The 18,838-nt window shown below is 43.2% G+C and overlaps 1 protein-coding gene across 1 annotated transcript in view; it reads right to left on the bottom strand.

Annotated features, from left to right (window-relative positions):
* The window catches only part of BRWD3 (bromodomain and WD repeat domain containing 3), a 44,471-nt gene extending 26,288 nt beyond the window's left edge, over positions 1–18,183 (bottom strand). Inside the window, exons 1-6 of the mRNA XM_017742680.1 lie at positions 18,164–18,183; positions 11,587–11,737; positions 9,439–9,537; positions 3,282–3,442; positions 2,035–2,256; positions 559–659 (exon numbers count right to left, since the gene is read on the bottom strand). Of these exons, the coding sequence (XP_017598169.1) occupies positions 559–659; positions 2,035–2,256; positions 3,282–3,365 (407 nt within the window). The 5' untranslated portion in view covers positions 3,366–3,442; positions 9,439–9,537; positions 11,587–11,737; positions 18,164–18,183. The remainder of the gene's footprint in view (positions 1–558; positions 660–2,034; positions 2,257–3,281; positions 3,443–9,438; positions 9,538–11,586; positions 11,738–18,163) is intronic.
* Positions 18,184–18,838: the final 655 nt, after the last annotated feature.

The following is an 18,838-nucleotide window of genomic DNA, read 5'->3' as shown; positions in this document are numbered from 1 at the left end:
CAACATGCACATTTTAAATCTCTTAATTTTATAATTCTCACCTAAGTCTGCTAGAACTTATTTTTCATTTTAGGAATTTTCTTCCTCAGTTTAATAAGAAAGCCATAATTCTCTAAATTGAAGATTATTTAATTGATTTATCATGATACCAATTCAAATCTATTTAAAACAGACCCTGCCAAACCATTAATCCAATAGCATTTCCTCCCAATTAAATATGGGTTTGATGACATCTACATATGTACATTCTTCTTATTATGAGCAAATTAATTCTTCTGCCTGTACATTTTGGACAAGGATTTAATCCTGAATATAAAAGCTGGAATTTCTTCCACAATTTTGTCTTGCAAAGCACAAACCCCAGAAATAACAACCCCAATCTCTCCCTCCCCTTTGGGTTCAAATGCCACAGAATCCCAAATTGCTCCAGCCCCACACACCAGTTTATTAAGCAAGAAAACGCCCTTATTTCATTATCTCAGCATTCCTCTCTATGCCAAAATTAAAAATAAATTCATCCTTGAGTTAAAATAATTATAATTATCTAAACAGTCTTACTTGAACTTCATGGTGTTTGCATGCCACTGCCAGAAACAGATTGTTCCATCGGCACCGGTGGAAGTGAGGTATCGAGTTGTTCCTTTCCTTGCAGGAGAGAACTAAAAATAAAAGTTGTAACAATTAAACCAGCTCCTATCCTCTCTTCTATCATGCTGGAAACTTGTTGACAAGAATGTTTTTCACTAACACGAGTTTCTCCCCAAGAGTACAGAGAGCAGGGGTAAGCACAGACCTGAGTTTCCATAAAAATAAAGCTGAGGAAATGGAAAACACCTACGTTTTGGTTAGGAATTCTTTGTTTTTATCACACAAAGGAAATTGGAGAAATGAAACAAGCCCAGACCCCGTAAATGGGGCAAAAACATGAGGAAACAGTTCTTTTTAGGATAGAACTGGATCAAACATGGCAAATACAATGATTCCTGCATCCAAGCCCAATGAAGAACAGCTGCACAGCAGGATCCCCTCTCCTCTATCTTCCTAAATCTCTCCAAGGAGTGGGAAAGCTTTTTATTCTTAATTTCGTAACTGCAGCAATACCTTTAATCCTCAGGCTACCTGGTAATTTGATAAAGGAATCCAGCACTGCTTCCTCAAAAAGCCATGACTGATAATACTCTAAATTATCAGCTTTATAAAGAGCTTGAGAGAAACACATACACACACACATATATATACACATATATATGTCAACAAATAATACACCAGTTATAAAGCCAGGTGTAAAATATGTTTCCAAAACAATCACCTTAACATGGTTGAAATCAGACAAAAAGTCTAGGGAAGATGGGGAGAAATGAGACTCCTGGGGAATACTGGCATGATGGAGAAGCCTGTGCTGAATCCAAGGCAGCACCACTCCAGGAGAGAGGGATTCTGAGCCAAACAGCCCCACTCACTCTCCCCTCTATGTGCATCACCTGCCAAATTGCAGGGATTGTCTTTTTTGTCCTGGAATTTTGTTTTTTGGAGGTTTCTGCCTGGCAGTTGTGAGGATTTTTTAAAGAAAACCTGCATTTGCTACAACATCCAGAGCAGCTCCTTATGCTACAAGCTAAGATAACAAGGAAACAAGAAACGGCGAGTAAGGAATTTTAACTGATCCTTCTGAAAAACAAATGTTCGCTGTAAATACAAGAGCACTGGGTCAGGTGCTGTGCCAGGAGCACCACCAAAGATGCCAAACACGTCAGCGAGTTGAGCCAAGGAAAGGCTGCTGCTCTCTGAGTTACTCTAAAAGAGCATCAGATCTCCCATTTTCTAGACCTAAGGAAGCAGCAGTGGGATCACACAGCTAAGAGCACGTGGAAGCAGGAGGATGATCCCCTGGGCACTGCACGATTGATTTAACCAGGAAAAACACCCTTGAGCTGGGACAAAGCAGAGACAAAAAGATCAATTTTATCCTTGACCACCACAGCTCTTATTACCATTCCAATTCAAGGGGTTAGGAAAAACCCCATCAGTCCTTACCTGTATGGAAGTGATGGAAGCTGAGTGGCCCTGCAGGACCGCGAGGGGGGCACAGGTCCGGAGGCACCACACCCTGACCACCTTGTCACAGCTGCCCGCGGCCAGCAGCGTGTTCTCGTAGTTGACAGCCATGTCCGAGATCTCGGCCGAGTGGCCCCGCAGCGTGGACAGCAGGCGCCCATCGTCCGTGGCCCAGATCTTCACCAAACAATCATCTGACCCCTGAAATTCCCAAAGGTTACAGAAAATACGGGACACGTTCCATGCACATCACACATGGGTCACCGTGGAGGGACAGGGATCCCAAGCCCCATGAACTGACAGAACAACTTCGGTGGGATTCCACAGAGGCAGAGTTTTATGAAGGAATTCTTCCCTGTGAAGGTGGATATATGGAAGAAATTCCTCCCTGTGAGGGTGGGGAGGCCCTGGCACAGGGTGCCCAGAGAAGCTGTGGCTGCCCCTGGACCCCTGGCAGTGTCCAAGGCCAGGTTGGACGGGGCTTGGAGCAGCCTGGGATAGTGGAAGGTGTCCCTGCCTATGGCAGGGGGTGGAACCAGATGACCTTGAAATATTCCATCCCATTCAAACCACTCTTTGATTCTATGGTTCTATGAACTGCAGAGTCTGGGGATCATCTTACGGAGTCAAGGATTTCAATTTGATAAAAGAGAATCACAGAATCACAGGATGGTTTATGCTGGAAGGGATCTATTTGGAAGGCAGTGACACACATCTTCCACTATCCCAGGTTGCTCCAAGCCCTGTCCAACCTGGCTCCAGGGATGGGGCAGCCACAGCTTCTTTGGGCAACCTGTGCCAGGGCCTCACCGCCCTCACAGAGAAGGATTCCTTCCCAACATCCCATCTAACCCTGCCCCCTGTCAGTGGGAAGTCATCCCCCCTTGCCCTGGCACTCCATGCACAGTGACAAACATTGACAGCTAAAACTGCAACACTCATTTGAAAAATCTGTTGATTTTTAAATATGCTCAACAAAAAGCAAGGGCATCAGCACAGAAATGGATGTCACTGTATTCTGGAGAAAAACTTACAATAATTATCATGTATTCACTGACACACTACAAATCCTGGAAGGTAAATTTAGTAGAAAAGCAACTTGCAGCTGAACAAAGTCATGTCTGCATCTCAATCCGTGACTAAGAGGGTGTTGAGGGACTCAAGAAAGAAAGAAATCAAACCAAACAAAGCAATCTTCCAAAAAAATGTCCAAATTTTAAACTTACTGTAAAAATTCTCCTCCCACTGCGATCAAAGGCTATGCAATAGACAGAGGAGAGGTGCCCCAAAATCCTCTTGTGCATCTTCATGTGTTGGTAGGTGGATGTTGGGAACAAGTGGCTGAAACGGCCACATCCAGTTAATTGCCTGGCAGAAAGGATATGAACTGGGAGAGAAAAACAAAGCAAAAGGAAGACTGAGACATGAATTCTGTCCAGAACTCAGAGTAAATAAATATTAAATACAATACAGTATTTATTAACAACTTTAGTATTAGAAACAGTAATAAATCTGAACCTCTTCCACCTTATCAGAACATTCTGTCCAGTGTTATAAAAAGAAATCCCACTCCTGATGGAGCCTTTCAATTCCCTCCACAGACTGCACCTGCTTCCTTACTAAAAATGAAAGCAGAATGCAAAGTTCCCACCACAACTGGGAGTTATTCCAATGCTCAGTTCATGAACAGGTAACAGATACATTTATCCTACATGGATGAGGAAAATCTTTAAGGAAAATCTTTGAAGGAAGAAAGGAAATTTAAGAAATTAAGGAAATTACATGTTACTAATATCAATTACAAGAAGAGTATAATAATAGTTTCTTTTAAGTGCTTCTTTGGTGATGAAAATCTTTCTTTGGAATGGCTTCCAGATCGTATGTGAGGGCCAAAGGACTTCCACATCCACATCACTGCATTCCTATGGCAGTGGAATCCAAGAACAAGAAATAGGTGCCACTAACGGAAAAGTCCCAGTGGCAGAATGGCAGGTAAGAGAAAACTGCAGCAGCAACAACGAATTCCCTCCTGTTTCCATAGCCAGCAGCCCTTCCAGAAACAGCCTAAAACCTAAATGCACAAAACCATCCCGTAAAAAAGCCTTTGATTGGATGCACAATTTTGAGACCATTTGGGGGTACTTAATTTCACCAATCCTATCCTATTACTGTTTTCCCTAACCTATCCTCATTCACAGCACTTGAACTTTGGATTTGAAAGTTCTGAGAGGGTTTTTCAGTGGCACTTGAGGATCTGACGGAGCTGTGCTGGTGGGTTTGTGGAGACTCTGTGATAGCAGATTCCCTGGAGCAACTCCTTATCTTCTCCTGCACCTTGATGTGGGCTGGGCTTCACAGGAGCCCCACGAAGCTCTTTAGTGCCTTTCGCTCCTTTAGTTTAAAAGTCTAGTGAAAAACTCGAGCCATTTCTTAATTGTCTCATGATATCACTGCAAATCTACACAAAAAAAGATCATGGAATACGTTAAAAAATTAATCTACAAAGTCAAGAAGTGCCATTTCAAAGGGTTCCTAACCTGTAACTCCTTGTGTAAATTGATACCATTGAAGTATTTACACACAAGCAAGGGAAAGAAATTGTTTCCAGCTTTAAAGAAAGTATTTTTGTGTCTCAGTTTTAAGTTCCGAAATGTGGCTTATTTTTAATCCCTCAATGCAATTGAAACATGAAACATGACACATGAGGGAAAAAAGCTGCATAGAAGATCCTTGCAAAAGCCATCAGGCTCCAGCATAACCTCACCTTCAGTCAATATTTGCTTTGCAAGTAAAAACACATATTCAGCAATACTAAAAAGCAAAACACACTAAAGCAAATTAATTTACTACCTACCTACTATTCAATTGATACCTGATCTTATAGAGGGCTGTTAAACAAAACTGTCTCCCCAAGCAAAGTAAAACTGAAATTTTAAACTCTTTTTCCTACCTCTAATGCAGAGATCCTGTAGTGATAAATGCTCTACAAAGGTACCTCAGCTTTGCCTACACATTATTTTATTTACTCTTCAAGTATGACAGCTTAAAAGCTGAATTCTTAAAAATATTACACCTCCCTTTCCCCCACCCTGTGTGCCAACAGAGACATGGAGTCATTCAGCAACATGGTGATTCTGCTGTGCCTTTCAAGGCTTCAAGCATTTCAATACATCTATATTTATATATTTAAATACATAATAACAGTGTATCTGCCTGTAAGCAATTTCAAATGGCTTTGAATATTTTTTTAACCACACAAACAACTGTGTGAATCAAAAAGATACACTCTCATGTCAAAATATTCCTAATAATCACAGTATTTTCTGTGTCCCCCTGCAAACCTTCTGAACATTTACCACTGCTGTTTGCTGTAAATCCCATGAAGGAAGCACCAAAAGGCACCTAAATCCCACAGTTTTGGCACCCCACTTTTCTGGTCAATTCCCAGCCTTGCGATCAGTTCAGCTTCAGCGGATATGAAAGTCATTTGGTTTTTTTTTTTTTCTGTGTTTATTTCCCTATTTGCACAATGAGGACAAAACTCCTCCATCTCCCATGGATAATTACAAAATAAAAAGCCCTGTTTATGAAATGCTTCCATCAGAGACATCCAGAACTATTGCTGAGCCATGAGGAGCAACAACTTTATCAAGGCAACAGCATCTTTGGAAAAAAAAACCTATCACTGCTTCAAAGGAACAAACCAAATATTCTCCATTCCTGTATTTTTAGGAAGATTAATACACAATATCTAAATAGGGAATTACCCCCACATGACAAAAATCCCTGTGAAGTTTCCTTTCTACAGCACAATGAAGTTATTGTCCTCCTAAGGCCCCAAAGCATTAAAACCTAACAATTCCCACATGGAGAAATAGCAACTTAGTAACCCTAAAAAATTTTACTAACCTATCTCATTAACTGATGTATTTCATGCCACACTGGGTGTAAGAGCTGCCAAGTCCACCCCCTCACTATTCCCTGCCAGGAAAAACTTTCAAGACAGTTATTTCCCATAAAAAGGGAGGAGATCCAGCCTTCTTGATAAGAAAAGTTAATTTTGTCCCAACACTGAAGGGCCATCTCAGCTCCTCCAACTACCAACCTGTAAAATACAGGCATTTTACTCTTTCTTTCCCACAGCCCTTGGTCCTGGAAGACCACACCTTGAGGAAAATTGCAGTCCTTAATGCAAGTCACATAGGCTGACAACAGCAATTCCTAAATAACAATTTACCCCCCATTCTACTGCAGGTGACAGCACAAATGTAAAAACCCTTGCAAGAAAGCTCACCTAGGAAGGATAAACTTCAAACCCTGCAACAACAACCCACCAGTGAAAGCCAGATTTAAAAAACAATCATCAGACAGCCTCAACTTCAAAGTTTAATCACAACCTCAGAAGGAATTAAAGCATTTCAGTGAGGCAAAGTCACTGGGCAGCACCAGCTTGAATTCCTGCTCTCCCTAAAAACCCTTGTCTCGCTCCACTTTTTGCAAGGAAAACTAGAAAAGGGGAAACTGGTGCAAATGTTTGCGTTAAAATCAGTTTCTCAGGGGTGATGAGCTCTTATCAGACTGTTTTACCCTCTGCAAGAAGCACTGTAACTTTGTAACGAGGACCCAGATTTTGCCCTCATCGCAAATCCAAGCAGGGATCAGGTACCACTCATGGGAGAGACACAAGTCAGGATTCATAGGAATGCCAGGAAGCAAACACAGTTGGCTTCCACATGGAAAACACCTTCTCTGAGAATGGCTGTGTGGCCACAAAGAGTCTGGGCGCAGGAGAAGCAGCAAAAGCACAGCGTGTTCCAGCTCTGGGAGCTGCTGACCTCATGGAACTCATTTCCAGCACGAACCCTCATCGATTCCTGACCTCATCCCGGCGCTGCTCTTTGGCAGGCCCAAGGTAGCTGGATCACCTTGACTGTGAATTTCCACCCAGATGAAATGCTTGTTCACTGAGACTGTGCTGAAAACTCTCTGCTTCCAAATTTTGTGTTGTTTTCACTGACAACAGCTGCCCACAGAAATATTTCCATCCTCAGGTTAGAGCAGTTCTTAAAGACTGAAAACAACCTTCTTTCTGACCTGCTTTGAGTTGCCTGCAAAAAAAAAAGCCCTGACAAAATCGAAGTAGCATCAAAGGCAGGTTTATCAAAGGGGAATCACTCCCAGTGCTGAGGTACTGCATGACCAGTCTTTCCACTTTCTGTCTGGAAGAGCACAAGCGAATTCTAGAAGTTCCACTACAGCAAAAGCTGCCCAGAAAGGCTCAACCAGACTCTCCTCCTCTGTGCTGTCCTGTCGGCAGCAGGAAGCCCAGCCAGCATTTTCCCTCCCTGTCCCCCTCCAGCAGATCACCACAGCCCCAGCACACAAACACCACATCTCTGGGAATGACTTCCACAGCTCAGCACTTTCCCAGAGATTCCCCCCCCCAGAAGATTCCCAGCTCTGCACAAACACACAAGGAAAAGGCAACACGAATTTCCCACTCCAGTTCCACAGTGCAGGACCTTTCATTTTGGAGTACAGACACAAGGTCCCATCCCAACCCAACCACATGGAAAGGCAACCGCTGCAGCTCCTGACTCTTCCAGCTGGGCCTTCCCAGTTGATCCCATTTGGACCATCACTGACCCCATTCTCACAGCATTTATGGTGGGAAGCTTAAATCCTTATCACTGGAAGGGAAACGATGTGAGAATACTCCTGGCTGCTCATTCTATACCTCGATTTACCACTTTGCACAGGTAATTACACAATCATCACACACATTAATGGGTGTCTTTTACTTCAGCCCAACTCCTTCAGCAAGTAATTCCAGAAAAGTCCATCTGCCTGAGCCAGCACAGTGTGGGAATTCACAGTTATGCCAAAACACCTAAGAGGTCGGGCACACTTCTTCATCTTGCACTTAAAACAAGACACACACACTGCAGCATCTCTGGCTGGCACCACTCACCAGGAAAAAAACACCCATTTTGCACAAACAGACGCAGAATTTTCTGACTTCCCCTTCAGGATTAACAAGGAAAATCAAATTCCTGTCTGAAGTCGAATCCTTATTTTAATATTTATACACATTTTCCTCTCTTAGTAGTAGTTTATGTAGCTACACTAAGGACTGCATTCTTCCAGGAATCAATACTTACAAAAATTAATTCCTGGCTGTGAAAGACCCTTTTCCGTATAATACCTTTGCCTTTCTTAAAAAAAATAAACCAATTAGGAAAACACCCAAACCAAACAGTTATCGTGTTCTTTAAGTCACTAAAGAGTTACCAAACAAGTAGCACAGCCCTTTGCCATGAAAGCATGACAAATGCTGAAGTCCAATCTGCCAGGATGCCTCATTAATAATACCACATATTCCAAAAACACCCAGTCTGATGAAAGAATTGATCCAAGAATCCGTGCAGAAATACAACCAGAGGAGTTGTGTGCAATAAATCTACAATGCAGACTATTAGTAATCCATCAGCACAACTGCTCACAGCAAAGTAACTGCAGAACCAGCCTAAAATAATAAATACACAGATAGGGTAGAAACAGAAAACTGCCAGCACCATCCCTTCTTCTGCAAAGGGAGGGAAGATCCATACGTGAAAGGACTCCCTGACAAACCAGGCAAATGTATCCACTTGCACAAACAGAGATAAAATACCCTAAAGAAGAAACAAACCAGGATTTATTTTATGCCTGCAAGAATCAATTTTTTTGCTATAAAAACAGTTAATGAAAGTTCAAACCATACAAGGCAAACACTTGAGTTTATATAAAACAGAGCAGCTCTGTGATGAGATGTAAGCTGAGAGCCCACATATATCTGAGTTTTATACAAGTTCTTTATCTAATTGTGTGGACAACTGAGGCTGAAGGAACACAAATGTTGCTTTGGTGATTATTTCCTTTTTGGAGAGGGATGTTGCAAGCAGTCTGTTTTCTGTCATAATCCAACTAAAAGGAATTCTTGAGTCAAAAAAGTTCCCTGGGAGCCAGACACTGTTCTGGCTAAGATACCATGATGATTCCAGGATTCCATGCTCCTGTGACCATGCCCATCCAATCTTACAAGCACATGTACATATTATGGAGGCATATCACAAAAAAATACTCAAGCCTGTGGCCCTCCAAACAACCAAGCAAAGCTTTGCAAAACATGGCTACACACAATGTGGAAAATCCAAGCCTGAATAACACAAAGATTATCCTATTGTCAGGGAGAGACCTATTTTAGACTAATTCATCATGAAATGTTAAAGAAAATACTAATGCAAACTCATACTAGTGGTTTAGTCAGTGAGAGGAACTTTCTGTGGGACAGGAATAAATATAGACAGGAGAAAAAACCATTTTATGGACTTCCAAACTCACCCACGTTTGGTGGTTTCCCGTAGTTCACCGGGAGTTCGGGGGGTCGGCCCCTGTGCAGAGCTGCAAATGCAGATCCTTTCCATAGCGTGTGTCTGAAGTCTGCACCAGCAAGAGTGACAAGGGACAAAAAATAATCAATACATTAAATAACCAATGGATCAAGCACCACTCCCAGCAGCCCAGAACGAGATTTGTCTCGTTAAATAGTTTGTCAGACATTCCTCATTTAAAGATTGTGACTCTGATTTCCAGTTCCTCGCTAGCGTCACCATAAATGGTTTCAGCTTATTTTTGCCTAATTTGGGTGATTATTGACTCTAAATCCATGGAGAGAAGAAGTGAATTTAAAAAGTGGGTGCACTTTGTATGGAGGCAGGACTGAATCCTGCCATGTTTACCTTCTGCAATCTCAACAACTCTGCTTAGGAACTGCACATTTGAGAATACACATTTTGCTGCCTAAAAGTAGAAGAAGTGAGGGTTTTTTCCAATAAATCTGTTTTCCTGCAATTTGTGGCAACATGCCCTCCTTTCAGATTGTCCTCTGCACCCTCCCCCCCCCCCCCCAAAAAAAAAAAAATTGTTTTAAAGTCAAGACTGTTCTCTTTAAAGACTCTCCAGCCCTCTGCTGCCAACTGGCCTCGGAGAGGCTCCTCTCTAGAACAATAGTGATTTTTCTGAGACTGTTCAAAGTGCCTCAGAAATTAGACCTGGATTTCTTCCATTTCTGGCCATCTGGAGGGAGAGAAATGAGCTTCCATGGTGAGTAAGTACTGAAACAGAAGGACAGTGCCGCAGGTTGGTGGATCTGTGTAGCACCATGTAGATCTCTGAACATAAAGTGCACAAGCTGAGGTGACTCAGAGACTCCTGAGAGCACCTTCTGATTGAACCCCAAACTGCTGCACAGAGTATTAAATGATACTCATTAAAAACAGCACTCACACTTCCTAAAATAGATCCATCCACCTAAACCCTTCTGTTCCCCTGCAGAAAAATGTTTATTTTCTCTTTACATTTTGCTGCTGTTTGCTTCTAAGCTGCAAACTGAGTATGAAATGAAGGAATGTTTCTCTGCAAACCTGAATTTCTGCACCTAATTACAGCAAAGCACAGGCAAAACAAGACTCAGCCCCAAAAGTGTGTAGGGCAACATGTTTGGGAACGGCACATCCCTCCAGGAGATATCCAATGGATCAGCAGATGCTCGTCAGCATCACAGTGTGACTTCACAGGATGCAGGGCATTAAGGGCTCAACTGCCACCAAAACAGGAAGGTCCTGCTCTGCCATCCCTCCTCCTCTCCCAGGATGATGCTCCTCCTCCTGTGTCACCTCCAGCCCTGTGATCCTTTTCCACCAGCTCATTTAACTCACTACAACAAATTTTGCAACATTTCAGCTCTCTGAATCAGCACATCACAGGATCAAGGAAGTTCTGCCTCCTACAGGGAGGAAGTGGCAGGGGCATGGAGTGAGGAGGGAAGCAGGAATCACTTCAATAGCAGATGGCTCTCAGATCTCTTTCGTTCTAACACAAAACTGCTCTCAGGATCATTCTCTCAAGCAGAGAATTTTTCAAAGGGAATAGGACTGGTGCTCTCTTCATGAAAGGATTGGGGGCTTTCAAATTAACTTGACGCAAGGACAAGCAGGAATTGTCAATGAAGAATCAGCCTGGCCTTCTTCTACTCCCTAAATGCTGCCCCAAATGCCACCACCCCATCCTGTGTCTGCACAGCTAGGGAGACAAAGAATGGAAGAAATCAGGCTGAAAAACAGCCCAGCTCAGTGATTTTAGACACAAGTGTGTGTAAATGGATATGGAAAAAATGGCCTTTTTCAACTGGATCAAACCCTTAATCCCATTCACATCATTTACACCAACACCAACACACTGGGGAAGGAGGCAGAGGAAGTAACAAGATCAGGCAACTGTAGGCAAGAATTGCTTAAAATGGCATTTCCAACCCGAGAAAACATATCCAACAGGGCCAGCAACAATTGCATTTTAGGAAGAAAAAAGCCGGGAAGCACAGGAGACAAACCAGGGCTCATGCAAACACACAGATATCCCAAAAGGAATGGAAACAAAAGGGGGTTAATCGTTAAAATAGAATTCAAGCCAGGTAAATTGAGAAAATCTTACCTTTTGCTGCCCTCAGGAGAGACTGGCGCCCAACACCCAGCAAAGTCTGCACCCCCAGCACACTCTGGGGGATTTCCTTGTCTAAGAGGGGTCCAAGTCTCTCACAGATCCTAAGAAGATAATCTGGAGGGATGTGTGCATTGACAGCCACCTAAACACACAAACAACACAGACATTAGAAAACTGGTTTATTCTTCCTTCTACTGGTAGTACTTTGCTTCATATTCAAGTGTAAAGTTACTGCAACCAAGCCTAAACCCCCTGAAAACCCCCTCAAAATTAATTATACTGCATTTTAAAGTGATGTAGAGTGTTGCAAAAGCCACACCAGAAATTTCAGGTCATAACAGCTTAATTGTAAATTCAGGATTTCCCTCAGTAAGAAACAAAAATCCCCTGAAACTTGGAGCTCCCAGTGCAGTGCTCTGCTCAAACAGCTTTTTTTAAGCCTTTTTACCTTTCAGTTCATTCTCTTCCCATTTTTTGCTTAACTGAAACAGCCTTGCATTTACATTACTGTATGAAGCATGTGTGCAAAAGAATAAAAACCTTAAAAATTACCTAAAACCCCTAAACATTACCCTAAAATCAATACTCAGTCTCCAGTTTCCACCTCCTGGGAGTAGGTATCTTTAAGACCCACATGTGTAGGTCCAATTTTGTCATGTTGGGAAAACAGCCTTTATTTCTCCCTTTGGACAGAGACTGTTTTCTATGGAGTGACAACAGTTTTTTCTGACACTCTGTTCGAACAACAAATAAATTGTGCTGCATTATCCAGAATGTCCTGCACTGCCTGACTCCTATATTTACAAACTGGCAAGAAAAGCTGCCCATCAGAGCTCCTTTGACACAGGACACCCAGCTCCATCCACCTCTTTTCATGGATCAACAGCCTCCTGCCTACCAAGACCCCAGGGATGTGCCCAGCTCCCGCCCCAGCACACCAGAGGGAGTGCCAGGCATCAGGAAGGAGGAGAAGGTTTGTAATTCCCTCAGCCCTGCTGCCAAAACATTGTTCACTCAACTGTGTCATCAAACAGATTATTAGGACATGGCGTTGGGAATTTTTTCATTCCAGTTGGGCAACAGCAGTGGAGCTACAGGACCCAGCATAGCCAGGCAGGGCTGGATAATGTCACCACCTGCACCATGAGCAGGATCAACACTGTCCCATAATTAAGATTTTAATCCAAAGAAAAGGGAAATATATCTAATTAAATATACAACTTAACAGTTAACTAAATCTGACTAAAAACTCTTCCAATGTGAATGAAACCCTTGGAAAAGAGACAGGTTTCTCCCTCTACTCATCCCTCAGTCACTGCTTGTTAAAGAATCATCTCATCAATCATGGTAATTCTGAAGATCCAAAATCATCATTTTTTCAGTGCAGGAATGAGAAACCTGACGAGTGCATTAACATGGTCTCATTCCAAGACTTTTCATCCTGTGAGCGAGCATCAAGGAATGACCCTGGGAATGCTCTCCTGCACTGACAGGTTTCTCCAGTCATTTTAGCTTTTTTTCCCCAAAATCAGAGTTCCAAAATTATATTGACACCTTCCCAGTGACACAAGCAGTGAAGTTCAGTGTATGAGCATGAATTGTCTTTCACTGTAAATGATGGGATGTAACAGAAGTTGAAATGAGAGAAAAGGATTATCCAAACTTTGGTATTTGCCTCTGACTCATTCCTGAAACACTGTAAATGTGTTCATGCTATAAAATATTTTATGATGCTGCACCAGCCTCCCTTCAGGGTGTAAGATTTCTGAAAGGGTCTGAAAGGGAAATTCTAGAGAGAGAATCTGCAATTAAGTAAAATCTGAGTATGAAATTCTTATTTCCATCTCTGATAACCAGCAACAAGCCCCTCAGTCACCAACTGCCAACAAACAGCAATGTATCAGGCTTAAGATTAAAAGATCAAAAAGACCAACCTAAAAGCTCTGGAATTTTACTTCCAGAGTACCAAAACAATCCAAACCACACCATTCTTTCTGGAAATGTAAAAAATCCAAACCATTTTCCCAGTATAGCACAGCAAACACTCCCCTCTTCACCCCGGAGCTGGTTTGGGAGTTTCACCATATTCCATGCCTAGGAAGGTGCTGAATTAAGCCTGGCAGCAAATATCCCACTGGAAAGGCAGAGCCCAAGTTGTTCCACAAGCAGTCCTGACTGACTCCAGAATGGAAAAGGACTTGGTTGCTTGAAGATGAAGACACAATTTTATAGGGAATAGCAAAGAGCAAACACTGACACACGTGGGGCCCGACAGCATTCCCTGATCACACTTCTTTCCCTGACATTTCCATGTTTCTACAACCCACAACAGCCCCAAATAAGCAGCCCTTAATCTGAATATTATCACTGCTGTTACTAACAAACAGCTCCATAGGCAGGCAGCAAGAGCAGAAAATTCTCCTGGTGATTTTTTTCCATAATAACTTCTAGAAAAAATGCTTAAATCACAGCCCAGAGCTAAACAAGCAATTCTATTTTCAGGTTCCCAAAAGAACTTGAATCAAAAATCCTTCCTTTCACCTCTGTATGAGAGAGTTGTAAATGGACTTTAATTATTTTTCTAGAACATGAAGCTGCAAACATCCAGCTGAAAAGAACAAAGTCTCCCAGATCAGATTTTCCTTAAAAGAAGGATGGAAAAAGGCATAAGTGCAGCTACACCTCTTAGTGTGTGCTCGTCCAAATCCCACATGGCAAAATGAAACAGCAGCAAGGATATTATCAGCTCCTCAAATATATTAGAAAATATTTTAGAAGATAATTAGAAAGTACATTAGAATATAATGAGAAAATATTTTAGAAAATAATCAGAAAACTGGAAAAAAATTAGAGATGAGTAGTACAGGCCCAAACCACGCATGTTAAAATAATGCAGAGCTGAAAACATGCTAAGTGAGAACAAATGCTGCATCTTGGGATAAATCATAAAGAAAATATGTTTTGTTGCCTTAGATTGTGAAAAAAACCTATAAAAGTTAAAATATGAGAGCACAAGAATGCAATTGTATCACAGATGAGTCCTCTGACACAGTAACCACAAAGGTACAACAGATCTAAAAAGTGATGGATTAAGTGAAGCGAATCCATTCTTTTTAAAAAATTCTCTTTTGAAAATACTCTCCCAGTCCTGACTGCTTGAGCCAGGCTGAGATAAGCTGTTCCAGTGATAAGCACAAGGAAAGAACTATTAGTGAAGTCACATCAGGGCTCAGAGAAATTCAACCCCTGAACCTGTCCATGGTCCCGTGGTTGGAAGCATCACCTCAGAGACCATGAGCACAGAGTCCTCCCTGGAGCTGGGAGAAGCAGCTTCTTGATCCCTGAAACAAAATCCCCTGGTGTGACTCTGATGCCTGCCTGGACAATGTTCTCAGGCACAGGGTGGGATTCTTGGGGTGCCTGTGCAGGGACAGGAGTTGGATTTGATGATCTTTGTGGGTCCCTTCCAAGTCAGGAGTCTGTGATTCTACAGCTGCTGACAACTCCTCCTCCAAGGAAGGTTTCAATAAACAGGGAACAAACAACCCAAAAAAGACTCTTTGTGATTACTACTTAAAATAAGATGTCTGTCTTCCCAGAGATGGGAACAAGGGAGCTCTGGGAACAACCTCTTTTGGGAAGCCCAGTGGAACATCTCTTCAAAGCACAGATTTGAGGCAAGAGCTGCAGACTGAAAGAGGCAGCGACACGGCCCTTCGGAGGCTGCTCCGTCCCCATTCCTGGTGGGCAGGCCCTGCTGGGCCTCAGCAGTGGATTTCTATCCTCCAGGTAGTCTTCCAACACTTCCCTCATTTGCCAAAGTAACCATCAATTAAGAATCAATTGACAACTGTATCAAAAAGTAGTGGAGGAGGCCAAGAGGCTGAGGCAGCTGAGCAAGCAGGAAATTACTCATGACCTCAAACAGGGAATCTCAGCACAAGGAAGCTCAGACACTGGACCTGCACAAGATGCAACAATATGCAAATAGACAGGAATTAAAAAAGCCTTTACCCACTGGGGTCCCCAGAAAGAACAGGTTGGAACGACCATGCTATCAGATGACATTTTCCTGAGGTGACAAAACCGTAACATCTCTGCTCTGCTAATGCTGGGATTGGCAGGATCTATAAATACCAGCACCTCGGACACAGGGCTAGTTTTAAATCAATGCAGATGGGCAAGTCAGGAACTCAGAGCCAAATCCCATAAGCTGTTCCATACCAGCACAGCCGCTCATGGATGCAAATTCCCCACTGTCCAACAACAGCTGATTTTCTGTTTTGCCTGGAATTACACGTTTTGCAACACAAAGACTAAACCAGGCCAAGCCAGAAGACTCAGCCCATCAGAAAGTTCTTAAAACCAGAGCAGAGCCAGTCACCTTTATCAGGAATAAACAAAGATAATGTGGAACAGCAGGTCACTGGAGACTGTGCTGATAATCGGAGTCATTCAGCTTGACTCATCTGTACAGCAGCTGACTCCACACCGAGCTGCTGCAGCTCATTTAAAACCAGAGCACTAATTGCCTGCAAGTTGGACACACTTCAGACCTTCATAAGGCCAGGCTGGATGGGGCTTGGAGCAACCTGATCTGGTGGAAAGTGTCCCTGCCGATAGCAGAGGGTGGAATGGGATGGGCTTGAAGATCCCTCCCAACCCAAACCAGTCTGGGATTCTGTGATTCACTGACCCTCCCCTTTACAAACACATCCCATGTCTCGAGACCACCAGCAGCCAATGACAAAGTAAAACCACTGTGGAGTACACCTGGAGAATTCAGCCTGGAGAAGAGGGGACTGAGGGGAGAGTCATGGGGGGCTGCAGCGCCTCTTGAAGGGCAGCTCCAAGCTCTGCTCTCTGTGACAGGGACAGGACCCGAGGGAACAGCTGGAGCTGTGCCAGGGGAGGGTCAGGCTGGAGATCAGGAAAGGTTCTTTTCCCCCAGAACTTGTCGCACACTGGAAGGGCTCCCCAGGGAATGGACATGGCCCTGAGGCTGCCAGAGCTCCAGGAGTGTTTGGACACCGCTCCCAGGGACAGGGTGGGATTGTTGGGGTGTCTGTGCAGGGCCAGGAGTCAGACTGATGATCCTGTGTGTCCCTTCCAACTCAGGATATTCTGTGATTCTGTGATTACCTAGACAGGCAGCCACACGCTGCACAAAAACATGGAAATAAACAGGAAAAACAAAGGGAACACAAATGCACATAAACTTGCATTCTGTGTGGTTTTGCTCCATTAGGTACAATTCTTATTAGCGTGTCTTAAACTACTCATCTGCCCTGTGATACCTGACACTTAAAGATTAAGTTTAAAAAAAAAGGAACAAAGAAATCTCACAGAGAGCTTTCAGATCTTGCCTAAAAACTCGAGTGAAGTGGGAGTAGACATTCCCTAGATAAAAACCACCCAGTAGCCACTGGGCTGTTCCATCTCTATCACTCTCAAAAGCCCAGGAGCAATAACAACGTACTGAGTGGTCACAGTATTGGCATATTTTCTGAAAAACACCACTCCGAACCTAAATAGCCACACTGAGGATGGAAAACAAAGCTGAAACACCAGAACGAGAAATACTCTGTCAGAATATTGGGCAAACAAACAAATCAGACTTCTCCAGATTGTAAACTGTCATCAGTTCAATTACCTGCCTGACCAGAGTAGCTGCACCATCCAGCTGAGATTGTAAACAATTCTGGGTTTCTGTCTGTAAAAAGCTACCAGAAATGGGTAGGTAAAAACCCCTTACCTCCAACTGCTGGCATCTCCAATTTAATTTGGGTTCATTATGTGCCTGAGATAATTAAAATGAAGGTTGGAGTGCTTTGTGTCCTTCACAACCCTGGCTCTGTTCTGAACATGGCATTCAGACATCCAGCCAGCCCTGAAGTCGAGGAGCTCAGGTTAATAAACAATCATATGCAGCCAAAAGTCCAAATTCCAAACACAGCAAACCCTAAGCAATGAGGGTAGAAAAAGCCTTCCTTCAACATTCTCAACACTCTGAGGATTCACAGAGAGAAACTCAGCTCATCCCACCTGGCATCTACCTGTCTCACTGTAAAGATTCATTTATAATCCTGGTCCTTACTGTAAACCATGAGAAACAGTTAAATGATACCAGATAAGAAGGCAAACTAAAAGCATTAGTTAGTGCTGATTAGTTTAACATACAGGAAAAAAAAACCCCTGAAATTTAATTATTATGAGTTTATACAGAAAAAAGAAATTTCTCATTAACTCCGTAACTCACTTCAAAATTGATTTCTCTCATTTCTGAAATGCTAAGAAAAGTACATGTTTCAACATGTTCACACACACATTTAAAAAAAAGGTTTTAAGGCTTTTCTGTGCCACACAGAATGAGAGGAAAAAAATTAGATGTTAATCTAAGTGATAGGCAAAACCACTTTGTCTGACACCAGACTTCACAGTGGCACTGCTAATATTCCTCTTGGATACTGGGTGCAGTCCCAAGCTAAACCTGAGACAGCACACAATTAGATTTCACCTTCTCTAGGAAGACCATAGAGCACCAAAACTTACTGAATGCAGAACTTACTCTATGTCTGTTCACTCAATTTACAGTCCCAGAATTATCCACAAGAGGTGTGAGGAAGCCCAACTTCCACCTGAAATTCTGAACAGGCTTTGGAAAGAGAAAGGCAGCGGGGTCCAAAGGTCTGCTCTGCACACAAAGAGTTCTGTCCAGACCTGAGCTTCTACACAGTCGCTAAAGTGGAAAACCACCTCCTAAGCCAGATGCAGAGGAGTCTGAGCAACAGTCATGGCAAAATCCCACGTCACCATTGCTCTCCCTGGGAGCCGGGAGAGGCCAGGACGTGCCTTCCATTCCTTCCAGGTGAGGTGCCAGTGCTGGTCACAGGTATCAATGCTATAAACGCTATTGGGAAGTTTACAGCGTTCCAGCTGCAAAGTGCTACATCAGCGCCACACGTCATTGCCCAGAGCTCCCAGAAATGAAATCGAGGCCGTCTGAACTCTTTGGGAAAGGGCTGGAAGGACTTCAGTTTTGTCGCTTTCACACAGACACATCTCGGGGGTGCGGGGCCAAGGGCCACCCCCCACTCCCGGCCCTGCAGAGGGACTGACCTTCCTCAATGACACACATTCATAAGGTTTATACCTCAGCAAAAGCAGCCACTCCGTTTATTTCACCGGCATTTAACACCCACAACATTACACTTCCTAACCCCTCCTTTCCTGCCTGACAGCA

The sequence above is a fragment of the Corvus brachyrhynchos genome, unplaced genomic scaffold, assembly GCF_000691975.1.
Source record: "Corvus brachyrhynchos isolate BGI_N302 unplaced genomic scaffold, ASM69197v1 scaffold220, whole genome shotgun sequence".
NCBI lineage: Eukaryota > Metazoa > Chordata > Aves > Passeriformes > Corvidae > Corvus > Corvus brachyrhynchos.
This window is presented reverse-complemented; position numbering and strand designations above follow the sequence as displayed.